Here is a 13,249-nt window from a genome sequence, read left to right on the forward strand (position 1 = left end):
TGTTAAATATTCAGCAGCAGCAATGGTGACAGGTCTTTTGGGGAGTTTTGTTGTTTGGTTTTTTGGTTTTGGGGGTTTTTTAAGTTCTGAGACGTTGTGTATTTTCCCCACTAGTATGGGAAAACAAATGGTGGAATATGATGGGAAATCTAATGCATATTGTGAAATCAATAGACTTCCAAAATTATTTTCCTCCTTTCTGTAGATGTATTCAGGAACAGAATGGGAGCCTGTCTTGTGTCTGCCTGCCTTTGCCAAACTTCAGCAGCAGATTGCTCTGTTTGCATTAGGATAGGAATTATGAAAGCAGCTGGAGCAGGGACTACAAGGAATTCAAAATGTAGGCTTTCACTGCTGTCTGCTAATGTACAGTGGCTACATGGATGGGGAAGCTAAGAAACTATTTAGAAAGTTCATTTTTTTCAGGCTGCAGCAGTTCCAAGGTAAGCAGCCCTTTGACCCTCACATCTTTCCCTGTGTACAACACTCACTATGTTGTGTGGCACTCACTGCTTCCTCAGGGAGCTGCACCACCCCAGTCAATCTTTCTACTCATTTTAGTGAAAATGAACTAAGAAAACTGAGGGAAAGTCATCCTACCTTACTGCCTTAAACAACAGAATTTCTTTGTATGGCTGAGGAGGAAGACTTTTTTAAAAAGCCCCAAAGCAAATCTAAAACCCTGTATAAAGTTAGTGTGATTGTAAACAAATGTAACGCTAGGCAAAATGCAGCCATAACCATGTGTGTTAGTGTTGAGGGAGCTGTACCAGCAGCCACTCACTGTGCTTTGGTCAAACCCATTTTTGCCAGGTTTAATTAATGATGGTTTATGTCTCTATTCTTGCTAACTTGAAGGGACTTTCTTGTGCTGTTCACAGGATGTGGAGCTTTTAGGTGTTACTCTGCAAGCCCCTGGGTCAGGAGAGCATTTATAGTAGTTCAGCTTGATCTTTGAATTGACAGGACAATCTCCTGGCCTTTGGGGAAGGCTACTGAGCAAAATAAACCTTTGGTAGAGGCCTGAAATTATCCAGTCTAGATTAAATCTTGATGTAAAACAATGGTTCTCTTAACATAGAGGCCATGGAAGAAGGAAAGCTGCTCCCTTGTTCAAACCATGGTGGAACAACTGCCAAGCTGTTCTGCTTTTCTCTGGGCTGTCTCTTGCAGCTCCCCTTGGAGTGCCAGTTTGCTGCAGAGATGTGGCTGCATCCCCCAAAGTCCTGCCTGGACCAACCTCCTCTCTTGGCAGCCCCCTCTCTCCTTGGCAACATCTTTGTTGGCAAGTTACAGTTAATTTTGAAGAATTTTTAACAAGCTCCCTTTGTGCAAATAAAGTAGATAGCTGCATTCTTTTACAAGTTATGTTCTTCACAGATCACTGTATCAGACTTGCTAAAGCACAGACATGCAGCCACTGAGCAGCAAAAGTACCAGTTTGTGGAAGCAATCTTTTCTCTTGTTCTGCCCTGCAAGGGCTGCTTCTGTAGAGTTTATTTCCTTTATTTTGTTGATGGAGATTAAACTTAATGGAACTTTACTCAGTTCTGTTCTGGTTTTGCAGGGAGTGTTCTTAAAAAAACTCCCCAGTGGTTCTTATGTTCTGCTTCAGGAACTAATCACTGTACAAGCTGTCTGTGTGCCTTGCCCTGTTGGGAAATAGTATTTTTAATCCACTCTCAGTTAATTTTCTTCTCTTTGACTTGTAGTTGTCCTGCCTCTGTTTAGATTTTGGATGAGGTAGAAAATATATTTTATAAAAAAACTTATAATTTATTTGTAACTTTTATTATAAATGCATGTGCATGATAAGATACCGAAATACCAGTGGGTAGCCCATAACTAGTTCTGAGCATTTTTATGCACCAAGACATTTTGCTGTAATCCCTTTCTGGTTCTCTTCAAGAGTTCAACATGTGTGTGGTGAGGGAAGGCACCAGGGATCACTTATTGTTCAGAAAGCACAGTGTTAACTCTCAAAGTACTGCAGTAGTGATTATGCATTGAACTTCTTAGTGAAGAAATCTCAGTACCTACTCATTGAAATAAGTGTGCTGGTTTAGTGGTGAAATAGCTCTGCTTTTCACAGGTCCTTGTTTTAACAGCCCAAGATAAGCTGCCTTGCCAAAGCTTGGGATTTGGGGGCAGCTAATGTTGCTTACCACATGGAACAATTTTAATTAATTACAATCAAATTTCCTGGCTGAAACATGTTAGAATCTCTTATGGAGGAAAGAATATCACTACTGTTGGCTTACCTATCAAACTTTGAATAAAACTTTAATAGGACATAAAACAAGAAGTGGGAAATGATAAGAGAATAATTTTGATAGTTTTTATTACTGGGGGAAGGGCATGCTTTTTATAAGGATTGTTTTCTTTTTTTAATAATGGTACCTAATTGAACAAGAAGCCTAGAGATTAAGCCTTGCATCATCCCTTGGTTTTTGCTGGAATGCTCATTGGAAATATCACATTTGGCCCTTTGTCAGATAAACTGGGCAGGAAACCAGTGTATATCTCAGGTAAGATTGTTAAAAGGTTTTTCTTAAGTATTCTACATGGAAAACATCTCTTTCCTGCCTGCCCCTGGGCCACCCTACTCAAACACTGCTCTGTCAGTGACCTGTATGAGCATTTCTCTGGGAGTGGAGCAGCAGTGAAACTGGTTGGTGTCAGTGTGCTGAGCAGCACAGAGGCCAGGGAGTATTAGTGGGAGGTGAAAAAAACTGGTTTTGCTATGGCTGTCTCTACTGGAGCACAATATTGCACACATTACCTAACTATGTAGTCCAAATAAAAAATATTTTCCTTTTTGTTCAGGGGGTAGGGGAGGCCACTTTACCTAAGCATCTTCAGGAGTGGGTTACTCCTGTCCTGGTGTTTTGTTTTCCAGCTGCATTTGCAAACAAAGGGTCTTGTTAAATGAGAACACTGTCTCAAGGAAATGCCAGGAGTCCTCTTCTTCCTCCTCCTTTGTAAGTGGTTCACATCCATTCTAATGATAAGAAAAACTACGCAGTAATTAAGTTACTTTTTCTTGTCGTAGTTTGAGTGAGTGGCAAAAATGAGGATGACATTTTTCTTTATGGGTTTGTGGACCAAACAAGATTAAAATGATATTGTGCATGAGTGTTAAAGGAATGCTAAATGAAGCAGAAAGTCAGGGTTACCCAAAAGACAAGTTTGTGTTTCTAAGTGCTGTTACAGCTGGGGTGACCAGCTGTGTGCCAGCTGCCCAAGCAAATTTGATTACAAATCTGCTTGGGGAAGGGAAGGAAAGCCTCCCAGAGGCTGTGAGCTGGAGCATCTGCCAGTAGCACTGCCTCTTGCCAAGACAGGGCATCAGCACTCCAGAACTTCTGGAAGTTATCCTAGGGGGATTTTAGAGTTTCTTTCCATGAGATGCATGTGAAGGGAAATAAATGCGAGCACTTGGAATTACCTTTTTAGCATATTACCTTGTGCCTGTTCCTAGTGCTGGGTGCTCCTGTTTTGAATTCCTACACTGGCACTATCATAATAATGATTATAAACTCCTTCAGCATGTAAGGAATTAAGTGCTAGCTTTGTCTGGCCTGTGTTTTATTAGAGAATGTTCTTTTAAAATAAAAAGTTACACACCTCATATGTTCCTGATGAGTAGTTAAAGCTGCAGAAGAAATAAAAGAATTAAGTGTTGTAGGTTGCCTGCACAGGCATACAAGGAATGTCTGGCATACAGCACAGATTGAACAAAGCTCTTCTGATTTAGTTTTTTTAGATAGATCTGCTCTTGATAGAAGTTCTGTTAAAGGCTACACTAAAAAACCCACCTCTCTTCCTGTAGTCACAGAATACAAAGCCTGAGGGCATCATAAAGTTGTGCATTATCTATTTTCCTCTATGGTGTTCTGTTTCTGATGAAGTAGAATTACTTCCCCAAATACTAAACATACTGAGATCCTTCAAAGTAATGAAAGTTAAGTTAGGTTGTAGGATGGATATCTCTGTTAAGAGTGCCAGAGAAAATAAAGGCTGCTCAGGTACTGAACAGGCTCCCAGGGCAGTGGTCACAGTACCAAGCCTGTTGGTATTCAAGAAGTGTTTGGACAACAGTCAGGCACAGGGGGGATTCCTGGGGTGTCCTCTACAGGGCCAGGAGTTAGACTTCATGATCCTGCTGGGTCCTTCAACTCAGGCTATTCTGATTCTATGAGCACTGAATGATTATCTCAACTGGTTTGCACTGGCACTCAGAGCTTGTCTCTAATTGCTTCCAATTTATCTCTGCAGTCAAGCCCAGGGCAATGACAGACTGATCAAACACAAAGGGTTTGAGGAAAATGCCCCTTTTTAGGGGACAGTGTCCAGGGTCAGGCTCCATGGGGCCCTGAGCAACCTGATTCAGTGAGTGGCATCACTTCCTCTGGGAGGGATGTGGGAACCATGTGATCCTGAGGGTCCCTTCCAACCCAACCCTTTCTGGAGTTCCATGATTACTCTGTGGGTCACTCAGAACAGATGAGCTCCACCCAACACTGAAAAAGTTGGCCTGCATTCTAAAAATAAATTCCTCAAAATACCTATGGGACTTTAACTAAGATAGAGAAACCCCAAAAAAGAAACCAACCACTTCTTCAAAATACCTGTATTTATTACACCAAAACTGAAAGTCCAAACAGTTCACATACTTCTTTTCCTTCTAGGTTGTCCCAAATGTGACAACAGCAAGACAAAAATGTGTGTATGTATCCAAACAAAACCAGAAAATCAAATACAAATCAAAATCAATAAAGGTATGTTCATACAAAACTCACTGGTTTTTAAATGCAACAGAAGTGGCATACACAGATCAACAAGTACAAAAAGACAGATGCATAAAATAAAAGCTAGCATTTTATATTTCTTGTGCCTGATGAAATGTAGAACATCTCACTAGCAGTAACATGGAGGGAATACAACACAGCAGTGTTAACTCAGATTGCAGCTCTTATTTACAGAATTTAGATGGTAACATTGCAGAATATCCTTTCTTTCATAAACAAAAAAGTATTTTTTATTTTTCATTAAAAAATACCTTATAAAAGCTGGATATTATCAACCGTTACTGGAGAGCACTGCTGCTGTCAGTGGCTATCAGAGTTCACAGCTTGATTAGTTAATTGCTATTCTACAGTTCAGGCTACACCTGCAGTGATTATTTCAGTCAGTTCTGGGAGACAGTAACTCCTCTCTTACCTGATCACCTTCCCCAAGGCCCTTCATGGGCTTTCCACATTCAGTGCTAATGCTGACTGCAGCATTAACACAGCAGGACAGAAATAAGACAACCAAATGGGATTTTCTATTCTTCAGATTTTTTTAATTTTGCCTTTTTTCCACTTGAGGAAGCTTTGGCTTTGGCTGTTTCAGTTTGCTTTGCAGTTTCAGCTGGTTTCTTTTTCAACCTTTGCCTTCTGGAACGCACCAGGTCCTCACGTCCCAGCTCAATCATTTTTGCTTCCCATGATTTCATTTCATTCTCATACCGAACCTTATCATCCTGAGCAAGCTGCAAGTATGGCTGAAAGAAAAGAAGGTACCAAGAAGTTACACAAGGGGCTTTTTCTGGAAAAATGCCACACACAAAGGTGACTTAGAACAACACCTGTGCAGTGAACAGCCCAGGTATTTGTTTCCTACCCCAGCTAGTTGAAAAAAATAAACAAAAAAATCAAACTTGCAGAAAAATACAAAGCTTTAGCACTAAATTGCAGTTATGTCAGCAGCTGGCCATTCCCAAAGAATAAATTTTATTCAATACTACTACTAACAGTTAAGGCTTTTTTATTTGAGCACTAGTTTGAGACAGCTAGACTAAGTGAGGCACAGGAATAGATACTGCTGTGGAGTTATTTCAAGGTTTAGTTTGGATTTCAGTACAGCACCCCTCCACTTCTTATCTGCTCATCTACAGGTTCATAGTTCACTACACTCAGAAAACTGGCAGAACATGATCTCCCAGACAACCAAAGTTAATAAATTACCCTGTGCACATCACTTGTGAGTTTCTGTTACTTTCCCTTGAAAGAAGTCTTTCCATGAGCAGCAAATTCTTATGCTGGTGTTTATATTATATATATATATATATATATATATATATATATATATATATATATATATATATATATATATATATATATATAATATATATAAAAAGATATTATAGGTGATTATAAAAAAATCAAATTGTTGCATATTATTCCACCTTCTTTTCTAGGTGTTACTTAACATCCACTTTAAGGCACACCAAACTTCCATCCTATCCCACTGACTCACATTTCAACAACACTATGAATTAAATGGTCACTACTGGAATAGAGGTAATGACAATCTTTTTCAAGATGCATAAAGATCTTGGAGTATTTTGCTCAGTAGTATAATTTGAGCAACTGAGTTCAGGATTTTGTATGAATATATAAATTTTGACTCAAGTTTTTAATTTTGATGAGATCAGAGCCTCATCCAAATCCTCTGACATACCTGCTTTTGGGCAGCAGACATTTTTTTCCACGTATCAAACAGTTTCTTCAGCTTTGCCTAGGGGATACAGAACATGCAATACATGAGTGGACTGACTTCAGAGAGCTCCAGATGAACACTGCATGAGTGAAAGTCAAGCATAAACCAATGCAAAAAAGCCCAAAAGCTTGCTTCCCCTTATTTACCCTTTTAATCTAAATAAATAATAAACTACAGAGTTCAAATCAAGCTTCTGGGCATCATCTGAGCCACAGTTACAGTGCAGCCTCAGCTGACTGGAGAAACCTCCTTGTACATATAAAACTGAGGAACAAACCACATCCACCATCCTGACTCACTGACTAAATGTGTGGGGTAAGAAGCACATGAGGCACACAGGGTGGGTCTGCAGCACCTCCACTGCTAGAATCCACCAGTGTAACTTAAACCACCCCACAGAACAGCTCAGTGCAGAACTTGTGGGTTTGCTGAGGAACTCTTGCATTTCCATGACACCAGCTGAACTATAGGAGGTACAACAAACTGCCAGAACAGGAGCACACCACCACAGCTCTTGGAAAAACTCTATTTCTACATCAAAACAAAGGAAAGAATAATTCTCTCCTTACAAAAGGAACAGATAAAGTCTGTAACACTGAGGTGGAAAAAACAGCACAAATGTTCTAAGTCTGTATACCCTTACAGCATTTTTTATACAGGCCATGCTTGATGCAGCTACAGCCAGATGGCCACAGCTTAAAAAAAAATAATCTAAGCAATGCAGCACCCAGACAGTGAACTACTGAATAGTATCTCTGAAAATGACGGAATCTAAACTAGATTTTTCTGAATACAATGGATATATTTTAGAAAAAGAATCTTTCCTGGCTTACCACAGGTGAATTTCCCTCACTTTCTTGAAAATTTTCTGACAGGAAGATGTTAAAGCCGCTACGAGCTCTTTTAGGTTTTCCAAGCTGATTCAATTCCTTTAAAAACAACAAGAGAAGTTATTCCATCTACCAAGCATGCATTTGTTCCAAAACTAAACTCAGTATTTATCTTTATATTTTATGCAAAAATCAAACACAAATTCTTTCTTTGGTGTTTTATTCTGTAAACAGAACTGTATGTCAAGATGCTCTTAGTGCTTTTCAAGACTAATGTTAAACTACAAAAAGCTAACAACTTGAGTTTTCAACAAGTTGTTGAAAAAGCGTTTAAAACTGATTCTTACTTCAGCTAAGTCTTCCAGAAACCAGAGTGCTACTAAATTCAACTCTGCAAGCAAGTCATGATGACAGATTTTCTATTATTCTTCAGTAAGGCTCCAGTTTCTGGAGGGAAATGCTGCCTGTGTGCAGAGAAGAGGGCACACACTGATCTGTGGGAGGTGACAAGGTGGAAGAGAGCTGTGTTTCTGTGATCAGAATGCTTTGCCTACAGGGATGATGGCTAGAGAATGAAGTACAGCAAGTTAGAGATGCAATTACACTTCTGTTTTCTCCAGTCCTGACATTCCCACTGGAGCCTAGGTGCTGTAAGTTAACATTTGCTTAGGTATTAGATATGCCAACTGAATTCCTTGTGGTGCCATCCTCTAAAAATCATCAGCAAAATCATGAAGATTACAAATTCCATTTAAGAAGGGGTCTTTTAAACCAAACTTCTTGTGCTTTTGCCAATTAGGGCAATGTCACAGTTTAATTCACAGAAATAAATAAGCAATACATAACCCCTTTGACCTTTCCAGACAAACCACAATATTGTACTGTTGCAGATGGTTCTGTCTCTAAGGATTTATACATAAACCAGCCAAAAGGAAGAGGGAAGGTGGTGCCTATAAATATGCTAGTAAAGGACACAAACAGATGTCACAGCAGAGCTACACAGTGGCAGAGCCCAAAAAAGCAAGGCAAAAAGGCTACTTCAAACAGCTGCTACCTTGTAGGGCCTAATGAGGTAACAGTCTTTGTGAAAAGCCATTTCTGGATGTCTTCCCACCAGGAGAAAGTGCTGCTGGTCCAAATGTCTTTTAGTGCCTATCCTTTCTCTGGTAGCTCTGGAAATAGGGAGGAAAAAAAGCATAGAGAAGCTACCTCTAAGCACAAAGATCCTTGCTAGTTCTGTGCTCTTCAAGCATGGCAAAGCCACTAAACTAGCTGCTGACACCAGGAATTATTTTAGTCCATGGCATTTTGGGGGGGTTTATGTATGTTTTGTGTTTTTTTCTATTCTGAATTGCTTTTGTCTTTGTAAAACATGCTTCAACTCTGCTTTGTATATGAGACAAACAGGGTTCAGACTCCTTGAAAGAAAAGAGAGCTGAACTTCAAAATACTTACTCTTTTTGCCCTGATTGATCTTCTCCTTGCCAGCTGTTTTCTCCTTTCCTCTTTCAGAGCTGCAGCCTGGGCTGGGGTCAGCTGTGCTTTGTAAGCAGCCAGCTGCTCCCCATATCTCTTCCAGTCTGTCTTCCTTGCTTCCTCATAAACCTGCAGCACAAACCACCAGCAGCCTTAAACTTCAGCTAGATGCTTTCAGTCAGAAGAACATGATCATTAGACAAGCTAACACTTCTAACCTATTAGTAGAAAAATTACAGACTGAAAAATTTACACCAGAACATCAGATTTTCATGTTTGATTCCCTGTCCCACATTTCAGAGAAGGGAAAGCTACACAGACTGAGAAGTCCAAAAGGGATATGGGAGCAACTCAGGTCTACTAAATATCTCCTTTAGGAAATGGAATTTAGTTCCTGACTGCCTCTAATTGCTAACAGCAGTCAAGGAAGAACAATCATTACTTTGCTATAAATGGCATTTAAATCCAGCAACAAGTCCTAGAGTTGCTTTATGTTATCCCTTGAAATTGCCACTCAGAGAAAACTTCATTACTTCTGACTTAATTTGATGTAAAAGAAATTTACATGAAGCAAAAGAAGTTTGGTCCTTTCATCAGAAATAAGTGAGGTTTCACCTGCCATATACATGAGATCAGAACAACTTTACAAAACTTGCACTGTACATGTCATACAATATTGCCATTCAAAAAGGAGAAAGAATTGGTTTGCAGCCCCACAGCCACATGGAGTGAGAGCTGTGTCATTTCTCTGGCAACAGACTCAAACTCTTAAAGCCAAGGTCATGTACAAGCAGCAAAGTATCCTCCAGTACTGTGTTTGCATGGCCAGATTCTGGTGGCCAGAGGGGCACAGGGATGGCTCTGTGAGGAGCCTGATGGAGCCAAGGCCAGCCAGCTCCAAGTGGCACCTGCTATTGGCCACCAGGGACAGTGGACCTTTGTACACAGGTGCTTTTTCAAGCTCCTTAAAAACAAACCAACCAACCAACCCCACCAGACTGAATAAAAAACCACAAGACACCAAACAAATAAAACTCCACCACCTATAGAGTTCAAAGTTCTCAGGGAAATAGAACCTTACCTGTTTCTGGGATGCTGGTAATTCCTTCCACGCACTTGCCAATTTTTTAACCAGTTCTGTGTTGCTGGCCTCTGTAGGTTAAAAGAGAAAGCCCAGAAATCAAGATCAACATTGTATCTTTAGTAAGCTCCTTCAACTTTTCCCAAGGAGAGCTGTCACAGGTATCATCTTCCTGTACAAATGCATTTTTATCTTTCATAAAACTAACTCACTGTGGCAGTTAAAGGGCACTGCAATATTTGGGGGATGGGAAAGAGCCACTGCTCACCTGGAACACAACACGAAGTAATAAACTGAAGCACCATTTCAAGGCAGCAACTGTTACTCTACAACAATTTCACATTTTTTGTCTTTTGAGCTGGGTACTTTTCTGTACAATGCAAGATAATCTGAATTTGGAGGGGAGAGGAGGGAAGAAACCAAAAGGAAAATTTCCAGTTCTACATGAGAGTGTGAACTCTTGAACTGGTGAGCTAAACAGGGCATCAAATGGTTTTCCTTACTTAAATCTTCCTCAGGATTTGCCCAATATGAACAGACTTACTTAAACATTTTAAGCTTCAACAGTATTTCAAAACCAGCTTGTCTTTCTATTCTGGAGCTCTCTAGCAAGTCACTGCATTGCCTGTAAGTGAAGTTTTTGATGGTACATCAAACATATTCACAGGAAATAATTTTCCTCTAAATACTTTAAGTTCTTCTTCTATATACAATGATGCAACCCAGTACCTGCAATTTTTCAATTACTAAGCCTCAAAATAAAATCACACACAGCTCATAATATCAGCAAAAAATATACTTCAAATACATAGAGTCCAAAACATAATTCAGAATCATAAATCATTGTTACCATGTATTACCTAGGCGAGGTATTTCACCGAGTATTTTTAAAGTTACATACTCATGTTCATTATTTTGACTTATGAAGCACGTGCAGGCAAGGAGCACGACCGCGCTGGGTTGATCCGGGGAGTGGCTCGGATAAACACACGGGCGGCGTGTTTGAGACCAGCACTTCAGCTCGTTCCAAAAGCTCGGCTTTGCAAAGAAATAACAACTTTGGGGACGAGCTAAAGCTGCTCGGGCTGCTCCGGCTCACCCGCTCGGGGGCGGCGGCAGCGGAGCCCCGGCTCCCACCAGCGCCAAGCGCGGGCCCGCCGCCCCTCCAGCTCGTACCTGGGTTCTTTTCCTTGAAGGCCGGCCGGTTGTCCATCACGAAACGAAAATAGGCGGTGAGCGGCCGCTTCGGGCGCGGATTCGAGCTGGTCCCCCGCGACAGGCAGCGCTCCGCCGCGCCACCGGGCCGGCACAGGACGGCAGCGCCGAGGAGGGCGCCGGTGCCCCGCTCTCGCAGCGCCGCCCCCGCCCCGCAGCGGAGGAGCCGCCGCCCGCCCGCGGCCGCGACCAGGCCCAGGCCCAGGCCCGCGGCCCGGCCCAGCAAGGCCGCCGCCGCCGCCATGCCGGCCCGCCGCGCATGCGCGCCAGCGCGCGGCACCCTGGGACGGCGGCGTGAGGGGCGGGGCGGCCCCACACGGTGACAGCGGCGCGGGGTGACGGCGGCACAAGGTGACACCCGCACAAGGTCACCCCTCCACGAGGTGACACCGGCACAAGGTGATACCGGCACAAGGTGACACCGCCGCGAGGTGACACCAGCACAAGGTGACACCGGCACAAGGTGACACCCGCACAAGGTGACACCGCCGCAAGGTGACACCCGCACAAGGTGACACCCGCACAAGGTGACACCGCCGCAAGGTGACACCCGCACAAGGTCACCCCTCCACGAGGTGACACCGGCACAAGGTGACACCCGCACAAGGTGACGCCGGCACAAGGTCACCCCTCCACGAGGTGACACCGGCACAAGGTGACACCGCCGCGAGGTGACACCGCCACAAGGTCACCCCTCCACGAGGTGACGCCGCCGCGAGGTGACATCGACTCGAGGTGACCCCGCGGCCCCGAAGGTTCCGCACCGCGGGCGGCGGGTTCGCTGTGGGCGCCCTCAGGAGCAGGTACAGCAGAATGGTAATGGAGATCAGAAACAAACTGGGAACCAAGTAACTCGTTCTGTTCATGAGCTGGGGCCAAAACAAACCCCACTGGTTCCTTCGCTATGGCGAGCTGCTGTGTCTGAAACAGCAGCAGCCTCTGCTCCGACCAGTTATTTTTTTTTTTTCCCTTCCTTTTCCCATCGTAGTAAACAGCACAGAATAAAGTAAACTTCCCAGCCCTGGAAATAGATTTTGTATCAAAAGCATTAACCGAGGAGTGGAAGTGTTTCCCTCCACAGATTGAACCCAGCCACTTCGCAGCATGACTGAGTTTTAAATAATGTATTTATCAGTTCATTCTGATAATTTCAAAAGCAGAAAGGCTGAACTGCTAGGAGCAGCATAACAATCTAAGACTTAGCTTCACACATCTAAACCAGCATGATCATAAGACAAATCCCTTTTTTAATATTTACATATGGTTAATATGTCCTACACATGGTTGTTGGTTGGTTTTCAGTCCATGCTGGTTTCATACTGTGGTGGAAAGTCACTAATGCACGGGACAAAGCAGAAACATTACCAGGTAAAGTATAAATGTTTTCAAACCATCCCTAACACAAACTGATAAACCAAGTCAAACTTCTGATTTCACGCAGTTCTGTACAGATACTCCAAAAATGTACATAACTTCTAGTACAAAGAGATTGCTCTTTTACCTAGAAAAAATAAAAACTGAACACATTCTGATGGTCAGTTTTCTACAATCATTTGAGCAAGAAGTATAAATGATATCTTTGCCTTCCTAGCTACATTACCTTAGTTCAAATATAATGAAGCACTCAGTAACAAAACCAAATCCATTTATTCAGCTTGCAAAACAGGGATATTTTAAGATCATTGGAACCAATCTCAATCAAGCTGCTGTTTCAAATGTCATCATTACATCACAGATAAAACTAGCACAGAAATGACATTTTCCCATGTGTGACCAACCTAAGGTGAGTAAATCAGGAAACACAAAGTTAATATTTCACTGGTAGGAATAAAAGCTCCTACTGTGCATGCTTGCCACCCATACCCCACATTCCAGTTGATGCATATTCAAATAAAAAACAACAATAAAAAACCCAAATCAAATATATCTGTCGTGTTAAAAAAATATGTTTTATGACAAATTTCCCAACTGAAAGTAATTTTTCTTTCGTGTGCAAGATGCAGAGAAAAACATTTTGTCATCTTTTTTTATTTTCAAGTAACTATGAAGAATGAAAGGTAGGAAATCAAAAGTTTTTCTGCTTTTGATCTATGTTTTAAGA

The 13,249-nt window shown here is 42.0% G+C and overlaps 1 protein-coding gene across 1 annotated transcript; it reads right to left on the reverse strand.

Moving 5' to 3' along the window:
- Positions 1-4,618: 4,618 nt before the first annotated feature.
- On the reverse strand, positions 4,619-11,392 carry TFAM (transcription factor A, mitochondrial). The gene is made up of 6 exons (XM_063164068.1): positions 11,110-11,392; positions 9,934-10,004; positions 8,832-8,981; positions 7,380-7,475; positions 6,508-6,564; positions 4,619-5,548 (listed from the first exon to the last, which is right to left on the reverse strand). The coding sequence occupies exons 1-6, from the start codon at positions 11,390-11,392 to the stop codon at positions 5,330-5,332; spliced, it is 876 nt and encodes a 291-aa protein (XP_063020138.1). The 3' UTR covers positions 4,619-5,329.
- Between the last annotated feature and the right edge of the window lie 1,857 nt (positions 11,393-13,249).

Source organism: Melospiza melodia, chromosome 9, assembly GCF_035770615.1.
Source record: "Melospiza melodia melodia isolate bMelMel2 chromosome 9, bMelMel2.pri, whole genome shotgun sequence".
NCBI classification, from domain to species: domain Eukaryota; kingdom Metazoa; phylum Chordata; class Aves; order Passeriformes; family Passerellidae; genus Melospiza; species Melospiza melodia.